Here is a 23,800-nt window from a genome sequence, read left to right as displayed (position 1 = left end):
TTAAAATTACTGTAAAAGTAAGGGCTTAAAGAGATGCTAGACTAAGTATTATAGAAATACATGTAACCTAAAAGATTGAATACCCTTGAATTCACAACAGAAACCAAAGAAACGGAGTTGTACACTGAACAAATGTGTACAGTCAGACATCTGGGTTATTTCCATAAAAATTGCTCGAAGTGATATCTTCATGATGCCAACATCATGTGCAGTGCATCTGTCCACAAGATGATACGGATGGAAAGCAGCGTTATAGACAGCAAACATAGGGCAAAATAGAACCAGCTGTCTGATGATAAAACTAAGCGTGCAACCTCAAAACAGAATTTCAAATCCTGAATGAAATCTGGGCTGGTAGATACTTGAAAGAAGGAGGAGGCACACAGAGTCCAGCGGCCCTTCTGTAGGACTCAGCTGGAAGGCAAAGTCCTGAAGAGTAAAAGCTGTATTTTATCCAATAACTGCTGAATACAGAGTAGAAAAGTAGAGTAGGAGTCTTTCTTCCTGGGAGAGGGTATTAGGCACAGAGTGCCTGTGGCCCTGTGAAGCCCTGTGCGTTCTTTGCTGCATGGTCACGCTGGTGAGTTCTCAGTGGATAGGTGAAAAGGGAATCCAGGATGGGGAGCAGCAGTTGGAAGTCAGGTGTCTGAAACAGGGAGTAAGAAAAAGTATTTTATATGCAGGCCACTGCTAAGCATTTCCAATTTGCTAGGTTTAGTTAGCTCCCAATTAAGACAGTGAGTTCTAGGCATTTTTTTTTAGGCACACTGTACGCTCTGCCAGGTAAGAAGCCTAAGACAGGGGTCTGAAACACTCCGTGATGAAGCCTTTATACACTCAGCGCTCTGACAGCTGACTTGCATGCATATGAGAACCAGCTCTTCAGTTGTAGCAGTGGCTCCATTAGAGAAGGAACCTGTAATCGTTAAGCATTGTCATAGCTGGGTTTCTACAACCTTCTACCCTGATGCATAGCGACAATAATGGACAGACAATCCTATTTTATTGTGCTACTGTGCACATAAATATCCTACTGTGCACCAGCACGCTTTTGTATTTTTTGTATGTTTCTGCTGATGTGAATGAAATTCTTGAAGATGTTAGTAATGTATAGCAACAACATTGGATCCCTTATCTGCAAGGTAAATTCTAAATCTCTGCTTTCCAGAGTCTGGTTTATATACTTCAGATTCGGTTCTTTTCTTACTAATAAATGCTTAATAGTCATATCAAATGTTTCTGTGTTTCAAAAGATACTCTGATAAACCTAAGCTGAAAACGCTAGAAAAATACTGTGTTGTCAAAACAGATGAAACAGATGGTGTTGGTGTACAAGCTAAAGGAAAGGAGGAAGGAGTAAGTCTTTGTAATTTCAGTTCTATTTCATGATGGTTATGGGCCCAACCATAAGGTTCAAAGTTAATGCAGAAAAAAAATAATCCAACTGTATGATGAAGCTGTTTGCTGTGCACTGAGACAGAGAAAAAGCACCACAGTAATGTACCAGCTGAGACACAGGTCTGAGTCTTTGATCTACGGAAAGTTTTAGTATTTTACAAAAACTGAAGATGGATAAAACACTGAAATAGTTGTTTAGACTAGGAAGAGAAACTCAATTTCTCACTCTCAGATAACAATAACTGGGCTGAAAAATAACGCTCCCTCCAGATTCCTGGTTTTGTCTTGTGAATCTTCCACGCTTCAAGTGTATAATCATATCAGTCTCTAATATCAGGCCTCATTTAATTTAAAATCAAAGAACATGTAACATAGGAATAGTCCTGTTAACATGACAGAGAAGGAATTTTACTTCTTCCTGGGAGCCACCAGTTCTCAGAGACTTCTTCACTGTTCCAGCCATTAAGCAGCACAGAGACATTTCTTCCAGCACAGCTATAGATTGCCACAATAAAATTTCCTCCTTTGCATATACTTGTAGGCCTTTTTAAAAGACATTTTTTAACTGTATGTAATTATGAAAAGTGTTACATTTAATTTTTTTTTTTTATTTGCTTTGAAACCGATGAGAAAGAAGCTGGCTTGTTTTGTCTGCTTTGCATCTTGGTTGTAACTCCACAGCCACCTTCAAGATACCTTGTGGTGTCTGTGCAGACTCCTGGAGGTTTGCAAATCTGATCACAGAGGATTCTACAGGGTTTGCAGAACCCTGTGACAAAACACAAGCCGCGTGCCACCGTGCTCATTTGGTCAAGCTGTCTAGAGGTGGCTTGCAAGCGGTCTGTAGCTGTGTGGCACCTGCGCAGGCTGTGGCGGATGAGGGAGTGTGCCGTCCCTGCCTGTAGCTTCTTTCAGCACTGTTTTGTGTCAGCAGCACAGCCCAAGCCGTGCCCTATCAGGCATTTTTATGGTTGCCTGCATACAGGTCACTCAATGCTATTACCATCCTAGAATATAAAAATATAGTGAGTGTATATGGATGAAATAGCTCTTCCTTAGAATTAGAAGGTTTATCCTCTGCATTGCTGTAGAAACACTCATAGCTGTTTTTTTGCAAAATACCTAAATGAAAACAGCCCTCTCTTTTTTTTTTTTTTTAAACATTTCTCCTGGCTACAGTATCAAACACAAATTTGGTAGATTTCCAAAATCATTGGTTAGATATTGACAGCACTGCTCTTTAAGGTCACCTTCAAACACCCAAAGTTTAATCCATATGGAGGCACATTTGAAAAAGAAAAAATTACTTCGTTTGCAGTAACTGTGTTGCTTTGAGCTGCCACGTGTGGATCCTGTGATCCAATCCATTTTTTTGCTCTTTCTCAATCGTGAAATCTGAGTCTGAAATAGCTATGGGATTGAAATACAGTTGCAACTGTGTGTGTTTATTGTCTCCTGCTGCTGGAGGTGAGTTTGTCTGAGGACAGACCATGTGTGGCAATAGTAGTATGAACACAGATAGTTTAAAGTTATGGGCTTGTGTTCAGGTATGTTCAAAAAGCATATGCTCTGCGGTTTAGGGAGACAAAACAAACTAGAAATATTTGTCTCAATTCAGAAAAAAATTCACAGTTGCATCCAGGAACTCGGTTGTTCAGTTACTTTTTATCATATATATAATTAGGTATGTTTATGTAGACACTTTGATATGCATGTTTAAGGTAGCCCTTTCTCAAGGAGGATGAGAATTGCAGTGTGATCCTTCTAGTTTTACTTTTTTTCTAGTCCTAAACGGAATAGTAAATAACAGAAAATAAAATTGTTTCTTGTTGCAGCCTTTATCCTCATCTCTACTCAAGAGCATACATTAACTTTAGAAATCCTGAGGACATCCTTCTTTTTAGAGATCGCTTTGATGGCTATGTCTTCATTGATAATAAAGGTTGGACTATTTGTAATATACTGTGTATATATATATAATTTTAGAACATTAATTTACTTCCTTTTTGCTAATTATGCCAGTTTTTTTCTCAGTATACAGTTAATTACATAAAGTATATTACAATCTAGCACTTAAAAGATAGTTAAGTGCAAAATATACTTGTCCATGCAGCCTTGTTTTTCTGTGTGGTGTGCATGCTTTGTGTGCATTCTTGTACCTTAAGCAGTACACTATCAAGATCCTGTTAAGTTAATTAGCTTATGCAAGCTTCACAATTCATCACAACAGTAACTGAACACATGGCAAGCATGAATTGCTTTCAGTTACATCTTCAGTGTTCTTTTGTGAGATAAAGTTGTGCCCCTCATTCTCTTTTTGAAAAAGCAAGGTGAAAACTTGACTTCATCATTTTAGAGCATTTGCGGACATCTTGAGTTGAGCTCCAAGAACAGGAGTGACAAAATTGGTTGCCATCTTCAGAATGTTCAGTCTGCAAAAGTTTGCCCAACACTGAAGAAAAACTCTCTAATGTAGGTGTGGTTAAATCCGGGTATCCTATAGTAGCATGAAACTGCCATAGCCAAGAAATGGTGCTTTCCCTTTAGCAGCTCCTTGCCTCGCTCACTCATACCTTCTGTAAAAAATTGCATGGGTTGTATAAAACAGACGTAGATTTGTGAGTTTCTTGTATAGACATTGTCTGTCTGTTTTGTACAGTCAGTGTTGTGGAGGTCCCACCAAAAGTAGTCCTGTCCACTCTTACTGGAGAGTTGATCTCTAAAGGAGCTGTCTGTCAAACTAACAAATTCCTCTTCAGCATTTCCTACCTGAGATATTTTGTAGGCTTCTAACTTAAACAGATTTGGATGGACTTTCCTAGAGATGGAGAACAGCACATTCCTCACAGTGTGTGATTCCAAGATTTCAAATTTTGTGTGTTTTAGATGAAAAACTAGAAAGAAACTATTTTTATGATTCTGCCAAGACTTCACTTTGCCTAAATTAAGCACGTTCTTCAGTGTTATGCTGGACTGAAGCCAGAATATTTTGTACAGTGCAAAACTGAGCTTGGCCACAGCTGGCCAGTTTGGCGTGATTGTTTGTGCAAATAGAGAACAAGTTTTGATCAAGTGCCCTCTGGTGAGGCTTGTGGCGGCATTGCCTTTATGAGGCTAAAATTAAAACAAGGATCACTAGGTTCAATAAGGTTAACGAATGTTCTAGCAGATTTAAGCCAAGTTGTCAGTAGACTTGAGCAAAGTGTAATCTTGAACCTGCTGCAAGTGGAAACCAGGCAAAATTCCAAAGCTACTCAGAGTTCTGACTCCAGTCCAAAGAAGAATCCAGTATTTAAGGCAGAATTCAAAACACAGATTCCATGCCAGTAAACACAGGCAAGATGTTGCATTGTCCATCATAAACAGAAAAAAAAAAAAAGTTTCACATAATTCTACGTACTAAGTGTTACAGTTTTGGTTCTGAAAGAAGGTGGTATGTTTATAATTGCATATTGCCCAGCATTATTTTTTAAGCATTTGGGCAACAAAAATTTACAGAAGCAACTCAATTGTTTCAGATTCTTTGTCCAGTAGTACTTATCACTTGTCAGGCTGAGATTTTGTATAAATTTTTCTAATCAAAAGGGAATTAGAAATGATAATGCAGGAATTTTATTGTGCAACAGTAGTCATCTTCATTCTGACAGTCTTTGTTAGCATGTCAAAAAAATATTTAATGTTTATATAGATAATTAAAATGCAAATGTATCTTGTTTTGAATCTAAAATACTACTACATATAATTTTTCATTAGAAGTTTAGGATGGGATTGTGGAAACATTGACCTTTGATTTCAAGTAAGATTGCCTGACACAAGTTTCAAGAGTTTTGAAAATCTTACTTGAATATAGGGAATGTTTCTCCCCCTCCAAAAATTAAGCATTGATCTTTTTTAAGGTTTGGAGTATCCTGCAGTGGTTGAATTTGCTCCTTTCCAGAAGATTTCAAAAAAGAAGCTGAAGAAGAAAGATGCCAAAGCTGGGAGCATTGAAGACGGTAAATATATTTTCTTAGTGTCACAGTGGAAAATAGATTCCATTTCTGTTATGCATTGCAAAGTATTAACATAAGTCAAAAATTTGTCTTCACAGATCCAGAATATAGGAAATTTTTAGAGAGTTATTGTGCTGATGAAGAGAAAATCTGTGCCAATCCTGAGATTCTTTTGGGAGAGATTGAGGCCAAAACAAGGGAACTCATTGGTCTGTTTTCTTGATTTTTCTTATTATTGAAAATATTTAATATCTTATTTTTATATCTTTATGATATTGCCTGCAAAACCTGACCTGTTCAGACTGATGGATTGAGGTTATTGCAGTTAAATTTTTGTTATCCAGCCAAGTAGTGGCAGGAAACACCCCACCTACTCTTTTAAGTCTCTATGCATGGAATAACTTGACTTCACTGGAAGTTTTGCCTGCACGGTGGCTTCAGAAATGGTTCCTTAATACTTCTGAATATTTACAGACGTATTAAAAGATGAAAGATTTATTTTTAAAAGATAAAATAGCTGTATACTTAGCAATTGATCCCTGATATTAGCTGCTTTTATTGAGAAGCATGACATGATTTCTCTTTGTTCTCACGGTCAAGATTCTGCAAAAGCTTTGAAAGTAAGGCAGCACCTTGTTTTCTGTATGCATGTAGCATGACTTTTACAGTCTCAGGGGGAATCTTTAGTAAGATCAGCACTGAAATCTTCAATGCCAGTATGCAACTTTCAGGATGACATGGAGCACTGATGTGCTGTATCTCCAAGTGACAACATGCAAAGCACTTAGTCTTTTCCTAGGTGTGACAACTGAGTAGGGGGAAAAAAGTCGACCTTTGTAAAAGTAGCTACCTCTTTTGATTAGAATCATAGAATAGAATCATAGAAACATTTAGGTTGGAAAAGACCCTTAAGGTCATTGAGTCCAACTGTTAATCCAGCACTGCCAAGTCCACCACTAAACCATGTCCCTAAGCACCACATCTACACGTCTTCTAAATACCTCCAGGGATAGTGACTCAACCACTTCCCTGGGCAGCTTGTTCCAATGCTTGACAACCCTTTCAGTGAAGAACTTTTTCCTAATATCCAATCTGAACCTCCCCTGGCACAACTTGAGGCCGTTTCTTCTCATCCTGTCACTTGTTACTGCTTTTTGTCTGTTTGTCCCTGCCTGTGACAAGGATTTCAGTAGTGGCATTAATTATTCTTCATATCCATAAATTGTTGACTGAAGAGATTTGGAATTTAAACAATATAGAGGAAATGGAAATGTTAGAAGTATGGACATTTAGATCATTCTGTTATCATCCTGCCTTTCCAGATAGGGAATTTCCCCAACAATTTTTATTCACCCCAAATCTTCCCTACTATTTGACAGCAGAGTAAAAGCAGTCAGAATTTTCTAAGTAAGTTTACAATTTACAATTTGAAAAAAGTTTACAATTCAAGAAAGATTTATTAACTTAAAATATTCTGTAAATGAAAATTATTAGTCTTGAGAGTTGCTGATTTCTGAGTACAAATATTGGCTGAAGGCAGCTTTACATTAGGAGTTTTAATGTTTTGCATATGTTAAATCACAGGAAATCAAATTAGTTGCTTTATTTTTTCTGCTATTCAAAACTGTGGCCATTGCTATCAATATAAAACAAAAATTACTTCAGTGGATAGCATTTTTACAGCAAAATTATGTAAGGGTTTAGTTGCATGTCGAGTTTCAAAGGTGTTACTCTCCTGGAGTCAATGAAAGACACAGCCAGGACTTTGTTGACAGAATTGGGCCTCACATTCTCAGCATTTCTCCAGGTAGTGTTACTACAAACCAGCATGTTTTATGCATCACGTCACATGCGTTAGCTCATCAGTTTCAGTATCACAGAGAGATATAAAACAGATTTTCTCTGTAACAAGACGAAGGTGAGCTCATTCTTCTGGCTTGTTTGTAGTGAGCAAAAAAAATTATAAAATTTATTGCTGACACAGGCCTTCATTTTGTAGTTTATTTTCTTTTAAAATTTCTTAAATATTTTAAGAATAAAACTCTTAGATTTTTATTTGCAGTAAGGCCCATAAATAAGATGGGTAAGATTCAGGTTTGTTAAACTTTCTTTTTTGCCCTCCTCTTTTGATAGTACTTCTCATGCTGCCTTTCTCCCTTGAACTTCAAAGTATAATTTCTGATGAAACCTCTTGCATCACAGCCTTAGTCATGACTAGGATCAAGTTCTGGACTCTGAGTGCAACTCCCCAGACTTGTAACTCCCGTTACAATTTGTGATCACTTCCAGCATGTAAAAGTGCCCAGAGATGGAGACTGCTCAGACAAACGAACTTAAGGGAGTGGGGGAAAGAGGCAGAGGTGCAGATCTGAGAGACTGGTGGGGAGGGTGCTGGGGACCTAAAATATGTCAAAAATGAGGGGCATGTGGGAGAGAGAGGTAGGGGGTAGCGTGGGGAATCTAGAGATAGAAAGAGGATCTCAAATCGACAATCTTTTTTGGTTGTTGCTTTTGACCAATGATATTTGCTGAAAACAAATACTGAATCCTATCAAGCCTTCCATTCATAACTGCATAACAAGGTTTGATCATTAGTGAATGAGATGCCCCCAGGGTATTCACACTTTCAAAACAAAAATATTCAAATGTTTTTGGGATATGAATTGAAACTGAAGCCAGAATTTTATTGAATCTGCTGATACTTTGCTGTGTAACCTGGGACAAACCACTTATCTCTTATTCATCCCATTTTCTGATGGAGAGGTGAATGCTAAATGGTAGTTAAGTGGAAGTGATATATAAGAATGAAAATGTTTCCTTCGTGATGTACTTTGAAATCTGGGATTGAAAAGTGCTGTGTCAGATTACAGTAATGTGGGCTGTATATGAACAGCAATATAGCTAGGTTTTGATGTACAGTATTAGAATGTAGGAATAGATTCTGAACAAATTTCTTTCCTTTTTGGTGAAATAACCGTTTGATGAGCAAGAGAAAAAAAACATTTTCTTGAACTCAAATGATAAGATTTTTAATTAAACATTAAATAATCATGCAACATATATCTGTTGCTTCTAACCCTAAAGGCAAAAAAGGACCAGTGTGTTTCTAAAGCAGAATGATGGGAATGCCTTCAAAAATATATAAAACAAATAGGTTTATTAATTATTTAGCTCCCTTGCAGATAAAACTACAAAAACTACAAAAACAGTTAGTACTAAAGTAAAGAAATGAGTACATATTTTAGGAGTTGAACACTATATCACAAATTTTTTGTGTTTTAGCTAGAAGAACAACACCCCTTTTGGAATATATTAAAAATAGAAAATTAGAAAAGCAGGTACGTTCAGACTTTTGCCTGAAGTTCAACATTTATGTTTCACATGGTTTTCTGTTGGACAATTTACAATTAATCATTTTGAACTCTTCAGAGAATACGAGAAGAGAAAAGAGAAGAACGAAGGCGGAGAGAACTGGAGAAGAAACGCCTGCGGGAGGAAGAGAAAAGGAAGCGCAGAGAAGAAGAAAGACGTAAAAGAAAAGAATTGGAGAAGCAAAAGAAGATTTCTGAAAAAGAAATAAGGATCAAGGTACCTTAATGAAAAAAAAACAGACCTATTTTTCTGTTGAAGTTATCCAGAAGTTCCTTTGGTATCTCACTTATACTGTTTATGCAGTGTACTACAGTACAGTGTGGCGATACCAAACCAGTTTTGACTGGAAGGGTAAGTAACGTAGGACTTTGACTAAAAAGTGTTGTTGAAAAGTGTGACTAATTGCCTTAGGTGCAATGATGTGCTGATGCAGTTAAGGCAGGTAACTTGGGTATCTTTATACAACACTGCCACATTCTATGCCGACATAATCAACGGAACATGTTCTGTGCTAACATGTCAGAAGATTATTGCAAATATGGCTTTAACACTTGCTGTCATGTAAATCTTCATTTAGCCATATGTGTTTATGCTCAGAACTGATACATTTTAATAGTGTGCTTTAACCAAGTTATAACAAAGTCTTGCTAATTTCAGGCTGTGCCGCCTTATAACAGCCTGAATAGACGTGCTTTTAATGACCTCACTTAGACAGGTGTATTTGCGCTACGTCTGGGCACTTAAAACCTTATTTGTATAAGGTGACATAGATAAGAACTATTCATCTGAACTGAATTTTGTGTTACTGGAAAGCTTTCATATGCTGTTTTGAAGAGGAAAATTTTTATAAGAGTCTGTAGCTTAACGCAAGGGCACACAGACTCACTCCAGATCTTGTGATGGGGAGAAGCCACAGAACTGTGTACTTCTTTCCTCTTCCTTGTCTTCCTGAACAACAGTTGCCTTCACCTGAGTGTAAAAAATAGTAAGTTCTGAAGCCAGTTTACAAATTTTTTATATTTAGACATAAAGAAAAACATACTAGAACTTCAGAAGAAAAGGGAGTTATTCTTTAAAATATATTACCCAAACATGGTTGTCCAAAAGACCCCAGTATTTATGACATCTGGGCAATATGACCTTGAAAGCTAGTTCTGTCTCCTAAAGAAAAGGAAAATACGGCCTGAGAGAAACATTACAGAAGTTTTAAATGTTGGAGAAGAATAACCTGTGGTCATTTCAGAAGAACTGGTGGAATGAAAAGACTGATGAGATGTTCTGCTTATTCTTGAAATGTTAGAGAAATAGTTTGAGACCGTCGGTCCTTCTATAAAGATTATTTCTGCAATGCTAGACACTGCTCAAGCCCTGTGCGGGTTATTTGTTGTAAAAGGAACAGACTTCTTGGAAATCTTAATCTTAATCTCCAAGGTGAAAATGCAATGTGAACTTTTATGGTAACATCATAATTTTTCCTCAGTCCAGTTTTCTGTCAGAGTGTATTTATACTAAGCACCTACTTCTATATGCCAGTCTGTCCCAAGTAGTTCATGTGTAACACATTTTATAAATCATATTTCATGGAGTGAAGTATTAATCTTGCTCCTTTTGTCTTAGAGGTTCTGCTTTTTATTTTATTGACAATAACATTGAGCTCTGTTTCATGATTTCTAAGAAATCGTAGACCATAATAATATCTTTATATATAAAACTTAGGAGAGAAGAATAGGTAAGTGCTTTCTCCAGTATTCTCAGCATATTTAAAAGTGTGCAGTTGAATACCTGCTAATGACTGTCACTCCTTAGCAAAAGTAAACTTCCCTCTTTAAATAACTTGTTAAATTTTATACTTCATAATATATATTCCTAGCATTTAAGTATCTTCAGTCTGAATAGGTTTTTGATACATTTAATACATTGTTAAAATGTCTGTTATAACAGAGAATAATTTTACATCATAATATAAACAAATATTTCTTAGCTTCTTAAGAAGCCTGAAAAAGGAGATGAGTTGGCCAGTGAAAAGCACAAAGAAAAAGGTGAAGAACCTGACATTGAAGAAAACAAATGGGATAAATCACCTGGATCTGGGAGCGTAAAATCCAAATCATTGGAAGGTTCACTAAAAGAACTTAAGGAAAAGTAAGTAATATTTATCTTTTAGGCTCCAAATTAGTTCCTAAATGTTTTCCTTTGAAGGCTTAAACATGATGTACATAGTGCACTGGCTGGGTGTTTTGTCAGCAAGGAACTGATTTCATTCTGTGTGTGAACAAATCTCTCACTGTCCTTTTTGTAAAAGGTGTCTGTCTAGTAACAACTTACTGACCTGATGGCAGTATTAGTGGATGCAATTTGTTATTTGTGAAATGTTTTGAAATCCCAGATTGGAAGGATTTCTGCACGAAAAGTCATTCAGAGTTTCATTGTTATTTCACCTGCTCCCCATCAAGAGCTCAGGTAAGGTCTTCCTTCCATTACTGATGTCAAAGACTAAATTGCCTCAGATGCCTTACTCTTCCATCACACTTTCTTCATTTTTGCTGCAATAAACAGATAAATATGTTTGATAAATGGGACAATGGCAGAATAGTTAAAATGTGAATGACAGCCTTATGGTAGATTGGTGCAGAAGGCTGTCTCTGTCTTCCACTGCCTTTGGTGTTGCATAAGTAATAGTAGGAAGAAGAGGTATAGCCTAGTTCTGTAACTACTGTAGCCTGGAATTGTCTTACAAATGTTTTCAGCAGCTGGTTCTCTCTCTTGTCCTTTGGCACGGAGTGTCCCATCACATGCAGGATTCACCCATAAGATATGTAAGATACATAACTAAGAATAACGTGCTGCTGAGGTAAACAGTACTTTATTCTTCAACAGAGTTTTCTCAGACAAGCTCTCAAAAGTACTTTGCAAAAGGAAAGAGCTGAATCTGAGATGTCATGTATATGTGCAACTTGTACCTAAGGACAATTTTGAGCATTTAAATAATTTACCTAAGGTATTATATACACAGTATTAGAGAAAGTTTGGGTTTGTCCTCTAGCTCTTGCAGGCTACCTGCCTGTTCTGAGTAGTTTAAATTTTACCTTTGCCCACTTAGGTTCTTGATTTTTATGAAAAGTATGCAGGAGCTTCAAATGTTCTCCTACTGGCAAACAGAAAAATAAAGAATAGAAACTTTGAACACTGGAGAATAAAACCAGTGAATTTGCTAACTGAAGAAATGGTTCACCAATAATATCCTACATGTGTTATTAATCTTTTTTTGTCTCTGACTAGGGACTTCAAACATGGACTCAGTGTTTCAATATGTTGAGTGTGTCCTGAAAGATGCTGACAACTTTGATTTCCTATTCTTTAATGGAAATTGAAAATATTCAGCAACTCTTTCATTGGTGTTTTTCAGCAAAGGAAACAGAACAGGGTCAACAGAAACATTTTCAGGGGCAAGTCAGTTGTTTGCTAATAAGGCTTTTTATGTATTAAGCTTTTGGTGGTGCCATATAATATTTTTACTATTGATCCTGTAAGCTTAATAAGGCACTAATGTAGATTTTCCAGGTGTAAACCAGAATCCTTTTGGCTGTGCAGGTACAGTAAGCGTTAACTTGTCTTTCCAAGTGCTCATTTCATCATGATTATAAGTGGGTGCGATTAGGCAGCAAGCTATAAGCTATTTCAGCAGAAACGAGAATTAAAGTTGTAACTACTTTGTCACTGACTCAGAAATCAGTAATAAACTTACTTCCAACTCTACGTGCAGGAGACTGAATTACCTGTTTGAAACCATGTTTAAAGGCTGAGTAGCAATAGCTTTCTACCACAAATTAAAACCTCAGGAGGTGCATGAGCGTACCTGGTCACGTACAGGTTTGAAACTATGCCGAACAGAAGTATGCTTCCATTCCCTTTACTTCCATACATTTCTGCTTTCTATTTCTCTGGCTGTGTAACTTTCTCTTCCGCCTATACTTTGTAATTGCTTACCCCGCTACTCTTGGCTGCCTGTTTGCTCTGACTGAATTTTAGAACGCTGCTTTAACCACTCTTGAACTGGAATTTGTATCCCTGTCACCTGTCTGCCTCCAGGCACATCCATTTCTTCCTCACCCACAGCAGCAGTCAGGGGAAGAGACAGGTACCAGGCAATGCTACAGCAACAAATCAAGATGTCTCTGGCTTTTTGGAAGATCATGCTCTGAGCCTTGCTAGGACTTGGAGTTAGTGTCTAGAATAGCATATGAAATGTGAAACAAAACAACTTACAGCCACATACCCCTTGAGAGCTAACATAGTATTTTATATATGCGTGTCTATGCTACAGGTACGGTACCTCTGTAGTTGTGATTGATTCAGGTGTCCGTGACAGCTGGGACGTTACTTCCACTTGGCAAAAGTGTTATGCTGACACAAGCACAGTCTTACAAAATACTGAATAACTTCCCGGCCTGTCATTCATGTTTTGTTGCTGACCTCCGGCTCTTCCTGAGATGTGGCCTCTGTCTTGGCAGACCCACCAATGCCCAGGTTCATGGCAGAGGCTGACAATATTCACAGTTCTGTTATTTAAAAAAAAAAAAAAAGTGATATAGAAAGATTTTATTAATATTAAGCCATTCTAAATGAGAAGCATATTACTATTTGATCACTACAGCATTGGAAAATCTCCATCCTCTCTGATTCTGTCTGCTGATTCCCAAAATGTGAACAGACTGTGAAAAGCAAATTTCCTGTTTCAATTTTCAGTATTTATACATATGTAATATAGAAAAAGAAAGTGCTTGTATTTGCTCCTTTTAAAGTTCAACCTATTCTGTAATCTTTCTTCATTATTTGCAGTTTGGCTGCACGAGAGAAGCACCAGCTTGCTGAACAGGAACAATGAAGTGAATAAAAGAGCTGAAAATTGTATCAGACAGGCAGCAAAATGTTGCAAACTAATAGTCTTTGTAATATAAAGCCATTGCAGCATAGCAGAAATTAAGTATTATGTTATGGTAAGGTAATGGTCCTTCACCTAAATACAATATGCAAAGGTTCGCTAAATTACTTGGAGACATAAAACAAAAGCTTGGAACATAAGTACTCACTTTCACAAATGCCTTCTGCAAGTTGCAATGTCAGTGAATAATTTTTGTTAAATAGAGTCATAAAACTTTACAAATTGATGCATGATACCTGCACAATTCCTCTGGGACCAGAATGTTCCCTTTGAAGGGAATACATGAGTCATCTCAAGAACAGCCCAGAAGAGGTAATCATGCAGCGTGTGTCTGTGTGAAGAGTATTGGGGAACTATTTGTGGGATTGCAAAGAGGGATAAAAGTTGAAGAATAGTCTTCCACAACCGTTGCACAAAAGTCCGATTTTGCTTGCAAAGCTTCGTCTGCTATTTTGAAGTGAATGCGTAGTAAAAGGCCGGATGTATGTGGATGAGGCATTCAGCAAAATTGCACATAATGCCTTTTTAATGACAAGAAAACAGCCTTGCCATACAATTGATCTAAATACTGTTGAATTCAAAGGAAGGCTTAGCATTGTATCCTTCAGCAGCTTTTTATTAATTGCTTGGATTTTCTTTCTTTTTATACATACTCTTAGGTCACAAAATGATAGTGACAAAGAGCAAAGAGATTTGGAGAGAAGATTTCGAGAAAAAGAACCTGAAAGACAAAGGTATCGATTGGATGATGGCAGAAAGCATAGAGCTCACTATGAGTTTGACAAGTTTGTGAGAAGGAATGAAGAAGAGCTGAAATGGGGGAAAGGATACAACCAAGACAGAGGAAAGAAAGGGAACTACAACTACAGCTTCACTGTGGAGGCAGTAGACAAACTGGGTAAAGAGGACAAGTGTGATGACATGGCATCCAAAAAGGAGCGCATAAGAAATAAGGTTCTTTTATTCATTTAGGATAATCTTTCATTAGCTAAATATGCTTCAAGATCACAGGTTTTACTTTTGCAAATTCACCATAAAGATCCTTTTTTGAAAAAAGCAATTCTTCATTTAATTTTCAGTAAAACTCAGACTTTTTTCTATAGCTACCAGAAGACAACAACAGTTAAAATAAATTAAGGTTACAGGTCTCTGCTCATTCGTATTTACAATATATAGAAGACTTTCTGTCTGCCTTTCAATCCTAGCATTTTTAGAACGCTATTCTTGGAAGCCTTGTATTTTACAAGTGTGTTAAAAATTGTTATACTTCTGATCCGTAACGAAATTTAAAAACTGTGGCATGCTACTCTTTTAAAAATGTACTTCCATTACCCAGGTCATAAAGTAATTATATTCTGGATTGACCAGGCATTGCTCGGTAGAGGAACTGTAAAGACTTAAATAAACAGCTAATTCAGACACCATTGTATAGTATGAATAGGCCGGGCCATCATTTGGTTCGGACAACGTATCCTCCTGGTCATTGTCAGGGAAGGTGCAAAACCAGTGCAAGCAGGGCCTGTAGCAGGGTGTATGGTAGAGCTGTCCCTTATTGTCTCCCAGAGATGTGGGCATCGTTTTTCTCAGACTGTCTGATTTCATGGGTGTGCCGGCATCTTTTAAGGAGGTGGCTGTCCTTGTCACCCTCCTTTTCTCTCCCTTCTGATCCTAGATTTACCACAAAAGATGACCGAAACGCTGTTTCGTGTAGTAATTTATTCTGCATGTGAAACTCTTCTTTCAGACGAAGTGACTGACCGGTGATGCGGGCTAAGGCTGACAAGGAGTAACCTGGTCACGCGCAGAGTGCGTCTGTATGGAGTGTGCATACAGCAAGTCCAGGTGGACTCGCTGTGCGTGTCAAGGAAGTCACCTTGTGCAAGCACAGAACGCCCTTGTGCAAGCACAGAACGTTTATGCCAAGGTCAGCTGGGCAGTATAGGTGAGATTTGTCTGCAGATACACATAAGCCGCTTTCCACATACACCAACAGCTCAAGCTGTAGAACAGTCAGAAAAATGGCTGGTTCAGAAATAGGAAGATGGGGAAAACAGTTTTCTTCCTGCTTGCCATGCTGCTCTTGAAATGTGGCGAAGTAATCTGGAACCTTAGAACAGGATGGTGGGTCTTGGGGGACTTTTGTCAAGCCTTAAGAAGCTGTCTCCCTTTTATTTCTTCCCATTGCACTTCTGGTAGCTGGCGTAGTCTCTGGATTAGTCCACACTTCAAGTGCTAGATTTGTTACCTATACAAAATAAGCAATAACAGTAAAGTTTTTTGCAGTGTGGTGACTTTTTTCCTTAGAGTATTTATCACATAGATGATAAGAGTTAGGGTCTGAGTTTTCCAACTTAACTATAGAATTAACAATGCCAACACAAGTTTTTAGGCAGAGATCAAGCTTCTTTCTGAAGTTTGTAAGAATTAATTAGAAAATGGGAAATTTCCAGTCTAAGTAACAGTTGCGCTAGCTTTCATGCAAACTGCAAGGTACAGAGTCTGTAATATGAAAAATCATTTGGACCCTTTATCATAAACTTTCCAATGATGGGGGCTGCTTGTCAGAGGATCTACTTTTATGCAGTTCTTTGTGAGGGAGAAAGATGTATGTTATGCCTTTCATTCCATGCTACAAAGCACTAACTTGAATGATCTAGTTGTATGGCCCAGTAGTGCATCTTGACATCTGGTCTAAAGAAACAGAGAAAAAAGTGAAGCAAAAAAACCAAAGGTGAAAGAAAAAGAAAGAAAAGGCTAAAATGCGTATTGGGAATAAGAAAAAAGAATGAAAGAACAAAAGACCAGAATTACTTCAAATTATAAAGGATATTAAAGATTAATATAGTTTGATGTCAGATGATTTCAGTGCTCTCCTACTGTCTTAAAATAGGGTGTTTAATTTTGTTTGCTGAACTTAACACAAGGCTTTGGTCAAAAAGCTCAGGTTTTGGTGAATGGGTTGCTTTGTAACGTTAAAAACTGGTATTTGTGAGCATAAAATACTTTTACTAGGAAAAGACTTCTTAAGCAGAGTTTCTGAACAGCATGTTTTATTATTGGAATTTTGAGAATAAAAAGCACTCTCAAGAGCTATGGAACATCACCATTTGCAAGTTGGAGGTGTCTTTGCCTTGTAAACTGGCTCCTTCTTCTGTTTGCCAGTGATCAAATCAGCGTGTGTCACTCACAAAGCCCGTGCATGCTCAGGTTGTGCTTACCTTGTTTATTATCAGTGGGTGTATTCCCCCACTCTCAGATTCAGTATGGAAGGCGTGATGAAGTGGAGCAATAACTGTGCAATTTTTTTTGGATACGTATAATTCAAATGTGCATTCCCTGTTTAAATTGTGGTAAAGATTGATGATTTGAAGAGCGCTGCACATGTATCAATTGGTAACATTCAGTTGAGAGCAATTTAGCAGTTACCTGCTGTTACCTGCTAACCTGTTCTCTGGTTTGTCTTATTTTTTATGCTTATATTTAATATTTGTCATTCCTCTGCAGAGTTGCAAGTGCACAGGCTATTGTTCTTCTCCGTTGATGTTACTGAAGGTAGCGACATTTTTCAGTGGTTTGATAATGGTCTGCAGTATTTATCCTTGTTTATGTCAAAGGTGTCATAGGATCTTTAATTTTTACAGCTTTCTTCATTTATTCAAAATGCTTGGCTCCCAAGAATAGTGTTATAAACAAGACAGATATTAAATACTCAGTCAATTTTCATTACACTCCATTTTTTTTCCTGGGTCTCATGAAATGTAAAGTGATTTAACACAAAATCTACTTTCTTCACAAACATTCATCACTTTAAAATCCCACATATGTATCCCACACAGGTTTCTCGGAGAGTTAACCACATCTCCTTCCTTCTAGGATCGCCCGGCCATGCAGTTATACCAGCCAGGAGTTCGCATTCGAACACATACGGGATCTACAAGTAAAACCTATGACTGCAGTGGGAAATCCTTTGAAGATGCTCTTGATAAAAAGTATGAGGCAGATAATTCAGCTGGAGGTGGTTCTGAGAAGAGCGAAGAAGCAGAATAAAACAAACTGGAGGAAAGACTTGTGAAAAGGGATGAACTTAAGAATCAGTGTCATCACAAAAAATCCATAGGGCTGTTTCAGGACTCCACAGGTGATTGCACCACCAAAATTACAATAGCTCTGCCTCTTACTTTTGGTAAAATAAAGGGAAGAGTGACTGGAGACATGGAAAGTATCTTACAGCAAAGGAAAATCATTGCTTTTTTACAAAAAGCAGAGGAAGCGCTATTTGCCTAATTTAAAAGCAGTTCAGTATTTTGAATAGTTTTACCTTGAAATAGAAAACCTCTAATAGTTTTAAAGGAGTATTTATATAAGACTTTTCAGAAGCTATTAAACCTTTTCAAGTCTAAGGGAATGAAATGTAGGTCTGCATCGGTTTGAAGTCTGAGGCACTTTAAATGTGTTTGGTGCATGACATGAGGGTCACAGGACCCCTTCCTGCCAGCGGCAGCGGCAGCGGCAGGGGCAGGGGCTGCTGCAGGGAGTTGCGGTCGGGCTGGGTGGGACCGGTCCTGGGAGGAAGCTCTGGAGCCAGTAGCGTTTGCAGGATGAGGCCCACAGTTTGCACAGTTGTGAGAAACGTCCGTTGGTATCTGTACCTCATTGTGTTTACGTTGTTTTTTCAATTAACTATAGCGTCAGATAAGTGTTAGTAAAGCTACAAGTATGTTGTTTGAGAGTTTGTCATTTTCTGAGCCACTTCTGCCTTTTTAGTTTTAATAGATTCTTGTGCTTAAAACAGAAGAAAGCTAACGCAAACCTCAGCACTTAAACAATTTATCTGGTTTTAATACATTGGTTGTTTTTTATGTTTTTGACACTGACTTTTTAAAAACAAAGTGGTTGTACAGTGATGACTTTTTATATGCTAATGTTTCATATGAGTTGCAGTTGCAGGATGTGGAAAATGTATGATACACGAACGTTCTGCAGTTCTATTTGTTAAAAAAAAATAAACACACATGAATGTCAATTGCGAACTACCATTTTGTAAGATCTAGGCTGAATTCTGCCCTCTGATGCAGGCACATATATCTATAAAAGTGTGTATATATATATATATATCTTCCATTGGTTTCAATGATAGCTGCGTGTTTACAGAAGGGCAGAACACGTTCATTTATCTTTCATGGCTGAAAATGTCTCAGTGGTCTGAAACTGAGACCTGCTTTGTCATTGACATTAAATAGTAAGATATTAATTTATTTTTACATCCTCTTTGAACATTTTATTATTAAGCATAACATCTAATTGTTCCAGACTGAAAAATTATTTATTGTATTTTCCAGATATTAAGCATTAAATAGAATAAAAGCAAAAAGATTTTGATTATGATTTTGAGGCGTGATCTTCTGTAATTTTTTCATCTGCTGCTCTAGAAAAATTAAGTAAGATGCTGTATACTTGGTATTCTTCAGAAGTAGATAGCAATACAGTTCGGAAGAATTTTGATATCAAGCTACGTAAGCGAGCTGCCAACTAAAATTACTTCAAGCTTCAGTAAAACTGCTGTTAGAGAATCATTTGGTTTTAGCTCCATCTAAATTTATCTTGTTTGCCAAGTTTATCCTGGCTGCAGAGAAAGGATTTTGTCTGGGCATCCTGGCTGAGCCAGGCAGTGTTAGCATGGGACAGGCTTTTCCCTCAGTGAAAGAGGGGACCTGGCTTGGTCCAAGGAGAAGGAGATTTGCCAGGAAAGTTCTCCTGCAGTAGAGCCGGACAGGCCCGAAATCTTCACCAGATGAGGGTCTGCCCAAAAGCATGTATTTCCCCCCTGTTTGGAAGCCCAGGGGACGCTGGAAGAGAGACCCCCAGACCCAAAAAAGCAGCGATTTTGCACATGCTCATGAACTTGAACTTGATACCTTGCAGGCAATGGTGGCTTTCAGGTTACTCCCCATCTTTGCCCGACTGTCCAGGTTATGAGTAAGCACCTCTTGATAGCATTATAGGTAATTAACTCAGCACAGTTTTTTTAGCAGTAATTTTCCGTTTAGGGCTTCTTATTTTCCATCTCTTTTAGTTACCAGAGACTGGATGTCAAACCTCGACGCAGGAAAAACTGTCAGGGTTTAAACATCCATGTCCGTCAGGTCAAGCTGCCGTGCCCTCGCTGACCAGGGTTCCTGCAGCCCCTTTGTTCACTTATTTTTGCTCCCTTGTGACTGCAGCCTCCTGCACGGCGGGCAGAGAGCCTGGCCTTTGACTTATGTATTCACATGGAAGGAATATTCAGGACATTCGGATTCGGATGTGGAGAGCGCACTAGTCAGCGCCTGCACTGCAGCTGCATCCCGAAGAGACCTGACGGCTCAAGGAACTCTTGGGACAACCTCTGTTATTCAGCAGGTACCCACATCTGTTCCTCTCACATCTGAGGGGGGCAGTGGAAGGTACCAGCCTCCACCAGCAGGATCTGAGCATTTCTTTAGCCGTGCAACACCTGCCAGGACAAGCTCAGGAGAGACAGGAGCAGAAAGGCACCTCGGCAGCACCGGGAGCACCAGGAGCCCCGGGCGTGAGGGACTGCTGCCTGCAGGCTCTCTGCTAAAAGTGTGACCTCGAGGAGATGAGAAATGCCTCCTGCCGGCAGAGACAATGCCGCTGCTGAGCTTCCCCTCTCTGTGCTGATGGCCATCTCGGGCAGTGCCAGCAGGACGGCTCAGTGCCTGCGGGAGCAGGGATGGGATTTGGGATGGGGGCTTGTACAGCCGTACCTGTAGGGAAGACTGCACCCCTCACCTGACTGGAACTCGGGGAGCACTGGCCCCTGGAAGTGAGCATGTACCTCATGGTAACACTGCAAAATACAGTGGCCAAAGAAGCAAAATCCATTTCCAAGTCCGTACCTCAATCTCTCCTGCACGGGGATGCAGCAGGGCCTGAGCCTGCTCCCCTCACCGGGGCGGCCAGGCAGGAGGAGCTGCTGCCCACTCCGTGCTCGCTGCTTCTTCTACGCTTCTCCCCATGACACCAAATAAACACCCGTCTTTGTCCAAACGCAGCGTGGCGTGAGAGCTTCATTGCCACAATAGTAACTTTGTTTTGCAAATTCAGCTTTGCTGAAAGCAGATGCAGCATCCCTGCGGAACGGGAATTGTGTCTGGTTACATCACAGTTGTCTTCAGTGCCATCTGTTTTCTCGTTTTTAAAATATAATACTCTAAATTCAATAAAAAACTTCACCAGCTTGATAGCTTCCCTGAATGCCTGCTGCCCTGTTTCTTACTGAGTCCTGAGGTCATCCACTTTTTGCAATATGGAAATCCCCCTGTCCGTCAAGCTGGAATTGGGCTCCAGTCTGTCACGAACGATTGTGTTAGAGAAAACTGATGTGGAACATAAATATTCAGTAAAAAAACCTGCATTCGTGCCAGTTGCTGTTTTAAAGAGAAGCTCATTCAACTCCGAAACATCATTCTGACAACTTCACATGCAATTTTCTAAACAAATTCTGCTGCTTCTTTGCATTTAAAATTGAATGTCTGTAAGTTGTTTTCAGAGAGTCTGTGGAGGTCTGTGGCTCATCTCCCCGGCCGTGGCCGTGGTGAGGCAGCACTGCTCTTCCTGCTGCCGGCAGTTCCTCTGCTGGCCTCTATTTCCAGCATTAATCCTGAATGGCCCAAAGGTGTGAATTGTTAACATGGCAAAACCTGCCATCTATGTAAAAAATTGTATTGAACTTCAAAACAAAGCATGCTTTAAAAGGAAAAAAACCCAACCCTGTAATTTAGTACTCCCCCCGCCCCAGCCTGATGTAATTTATAATGTTAGAAATCAGCTGGAAATGTGACTAGCAAGTTGGTGGTGCTGTCTGAGTCTTAAATGATGAGAGGAGAAACTTAAAATTCTCCAGTTATTATTATTTATTATTTATAACTGTTTCCTTTGACAGAAAGAATACGTGAAGCAAATAGCAAACCTTTTGAGCCTTATCTGATCAATTCCAAGTGACTTAAAAGAATGTGCTCTGTCTTCTCTGCATCCGCTTGGGCTTTTCACTGAAGTTCATTGGCGTCTTGAAGACTGAAAACGTCATCATCTTCTTACCAAGAGCTGGTTTATCTCTTAACAGTTTTACTCTCTCCCAAACCTCTTCATGGCTGCATAACTAAAAAATAAATGTATTCCAGATCTTTTTTGTTGTTTACACTTCATTAGGCCACATCCTGTTCTCGCTGAACACATTCCATTTGCATATCTCACCTACAAATATGTAAATACTATCAGAGGCTCATTACTGTTACATATATAAATATGGTATTTTGATTCAAATGGACACAAACACAGAAGACATGGGACTGCAGTTGTGAATGCAGTGTTTTTTGCCCAATTCCAGCTAGCAGTCTTGATTAGAAAAATGAAATATTGTCCCAAAGGGTAAAGACTAACTTCAGCCGGGATTTTAATTGCTGGTACAAAAATGGCATATTGACTCATGGTCGATCCATAATTCCCTCCCAGCATGTGCAAAAGGCAGGAGATACAAAAAGATGAAGAAGTGGGAAGCGCTTTCTTTTTGCTCTTCAAAAATGTTTACATGTTTTAAAGTGAAATACAAATATTCTGCATAAAACCTGCAGGAATTTTCATTTCTTTTTAATCAGGATCTCAGTTTCCAGCTCTTGTGAACAGAGAGAAAAGCAACTCTAGAACAATCCAGCTGGCCAGAGAGAGGGTTTGGATTATCCACCTCAGGAAGGACCTGATGTGTTGCTACCGATCTGTGCCCAGGTCTGTCCTGTGATGGTTTCCATCTCTGGTTACTGCAGAAATGAAGATGGTTCTACTGAATGAGACTGATGTGAAGTCCCATCTCACATCGTATCTGAACAGTGAATTTGAATACGAGCACTGATATCTGACATTACCTGCTGGAACTTCTTGCATGTGTTTGACAGCTGTTGAAGGTCACCAGCATCTAGAAATGACAGTATGTGTATAATTATGCTCTCGGGCATTCGAATGAGAAAATCATAATGCCCCTGACATAAATTAATGGTGTACTCCAGCGTGCTGTTGCCAAAAACGTTCTTCACCAGCTCTGTGGTACAAGAAAAGGACAGAGAAGAATAAACACAAAATAATCCTCACAGAACATGATTATTTTAAAGCATGATCATGAATGCAATCAAATTGGGTTAGGAACATGTCAACACTTTGGTGCTAGGAGGAAAGAGGTTGGGAGAGGCTGGCACTCAAGAGGAGACAATAGATTGGGTCATTGCTCTATACGTTGGTGAGAAAGAGGAAGGATGAGCTGACGACAGACTGGATGCTGGCTGCACCTGGAATTGCAGAGAGGTTGGGGATGACACCCATGGTTCAAAATTTGTCTGAAGCATTGACATAGAGGCTGGTGGGGTGGAGCACCCACCAGCCTGGTCCTGCTGGGGGCCCCGCAGCCCCCATACACATTAACCAGGCAGACCTGTGACAGCCTTCCAGCAGCAAAGGGGCTGCAGCTTCCACAGCCCTTTTTAGTGGTGTAAAGGGAGAGAGGAAGGCATTGTGGTTCAAAGTGCTTCCCTTTCACAGAGCAGAAGAGAACAGAAAGGAGACGTGAAGATACACTGGGTGCTGCACATCCTCCTCTTGCAGGCTGACAGCCTACAGAAGTTCCCACTCCCCCAGCTGGTGCCAGGTCCTTGTTCTGCCTCTGGGCCCAGCGCACAATAGGCTCTGCAGGGTCAACGTTTGAACATGCTGCCCCTGAACAAGCCATTCGCACAGACCCACAGGTGTTTTCCTTGCCTTTCTAGACCTTTTTCTGGACATAACCACAGGGCAAACGCCCTGCTGCTGAGGGAGAGAGGATCTGTCAGGGCTCCGTGTGTACCAAAAGGCTCCACAAACCCCTCCCGCCCTGCTCCGAGGGGTATGGACAGCTGTGCGTTTCCTGGCCTGACCTCATAGAATAGAATGACAGAATCATTCAGGTTGGAAAAGACCTTTAAGATCATCCAGTCCAACCATTAGCCCAGCACTGCCAAGTTACCACTAAACCATGTCCCTCAGCACCACATCTACCTGTCTTTTAAATACT

The 23,800-nt window shown here is 39.3% G+C and overlaps 2 protein-coding genes across 2 annotated transcripts in view; one reads left to right on the top strand and one right to left on the bottom strand.

Annotated features, from left to right (window-relative positions):
• Window positions 1-3,233: 3,233 nt before the first annotated feature.
• UPF3A (UPF3 regulator of nonsense transcripts homolog A (yeast)) lies at window positions 3,234-17,885 on the top strand (the record flags this gene model as incomplete). The annotated part of the gene is made up of 8 exons (XM_009887990.1): window positions 3,234-3,340; window positions 5,295-5,393; window positions 5,489-5,599; window positions 8,673-8,728; window positions 8,820-8,978; window positions 10,744-10,904; window positions 14,364-14,658; window positions 17,578-17,885. Coding segments are annotated over 8 exons (1,162 nt in total), but the record flags the coding sequence as incomplete, so codon positions are not given.
• A 3,367-nt stretch (window positions 17,886-21,252) lies between these two features.
• The window catches only part of LOC104289092 (F-box only protein 36-like), a 6,897-nt gene continuing 4,349 nt past the window's right edge, over window positions 21,253-23,800 (bottom strand). The window contains exons 4-5 of the mRNA XM_009887989.1: window positions 22,626-22,798; window positions 21,253-21,414 (exon numbers count right to left, since the gene is read on the bottom strand). Of these exons, the coding sequence (XP_009886291.1) occupies window positions 21,253-21,414; window positions 22,626-22,798 (335 nt within the window). The remainder of the gene's footprint in view (window positions 21,415-22,625; window positions 22,799-23,800) is intronic.

This window comes from Charadrius vociferus, unplaced genomic scaffold, assembly GCF_000708025.1.
Source record: "Charadrius vociferus isolate BGI_N301 unplaced genomic scaffold, ASM70802v2 scaffold847, whole genome shotgun sequence".
Classification (NCBI taxonomy): Eukaryota; Metazoa; Chordata; class Aves; order Charadriiformes; family Charadriidae; genus Charadrius; species Charadrius vociferus.
Note: the sequence above shows the minus strand (reverse complement) of the source record. Positions and strands in the feature narration are given on the sequence as shown.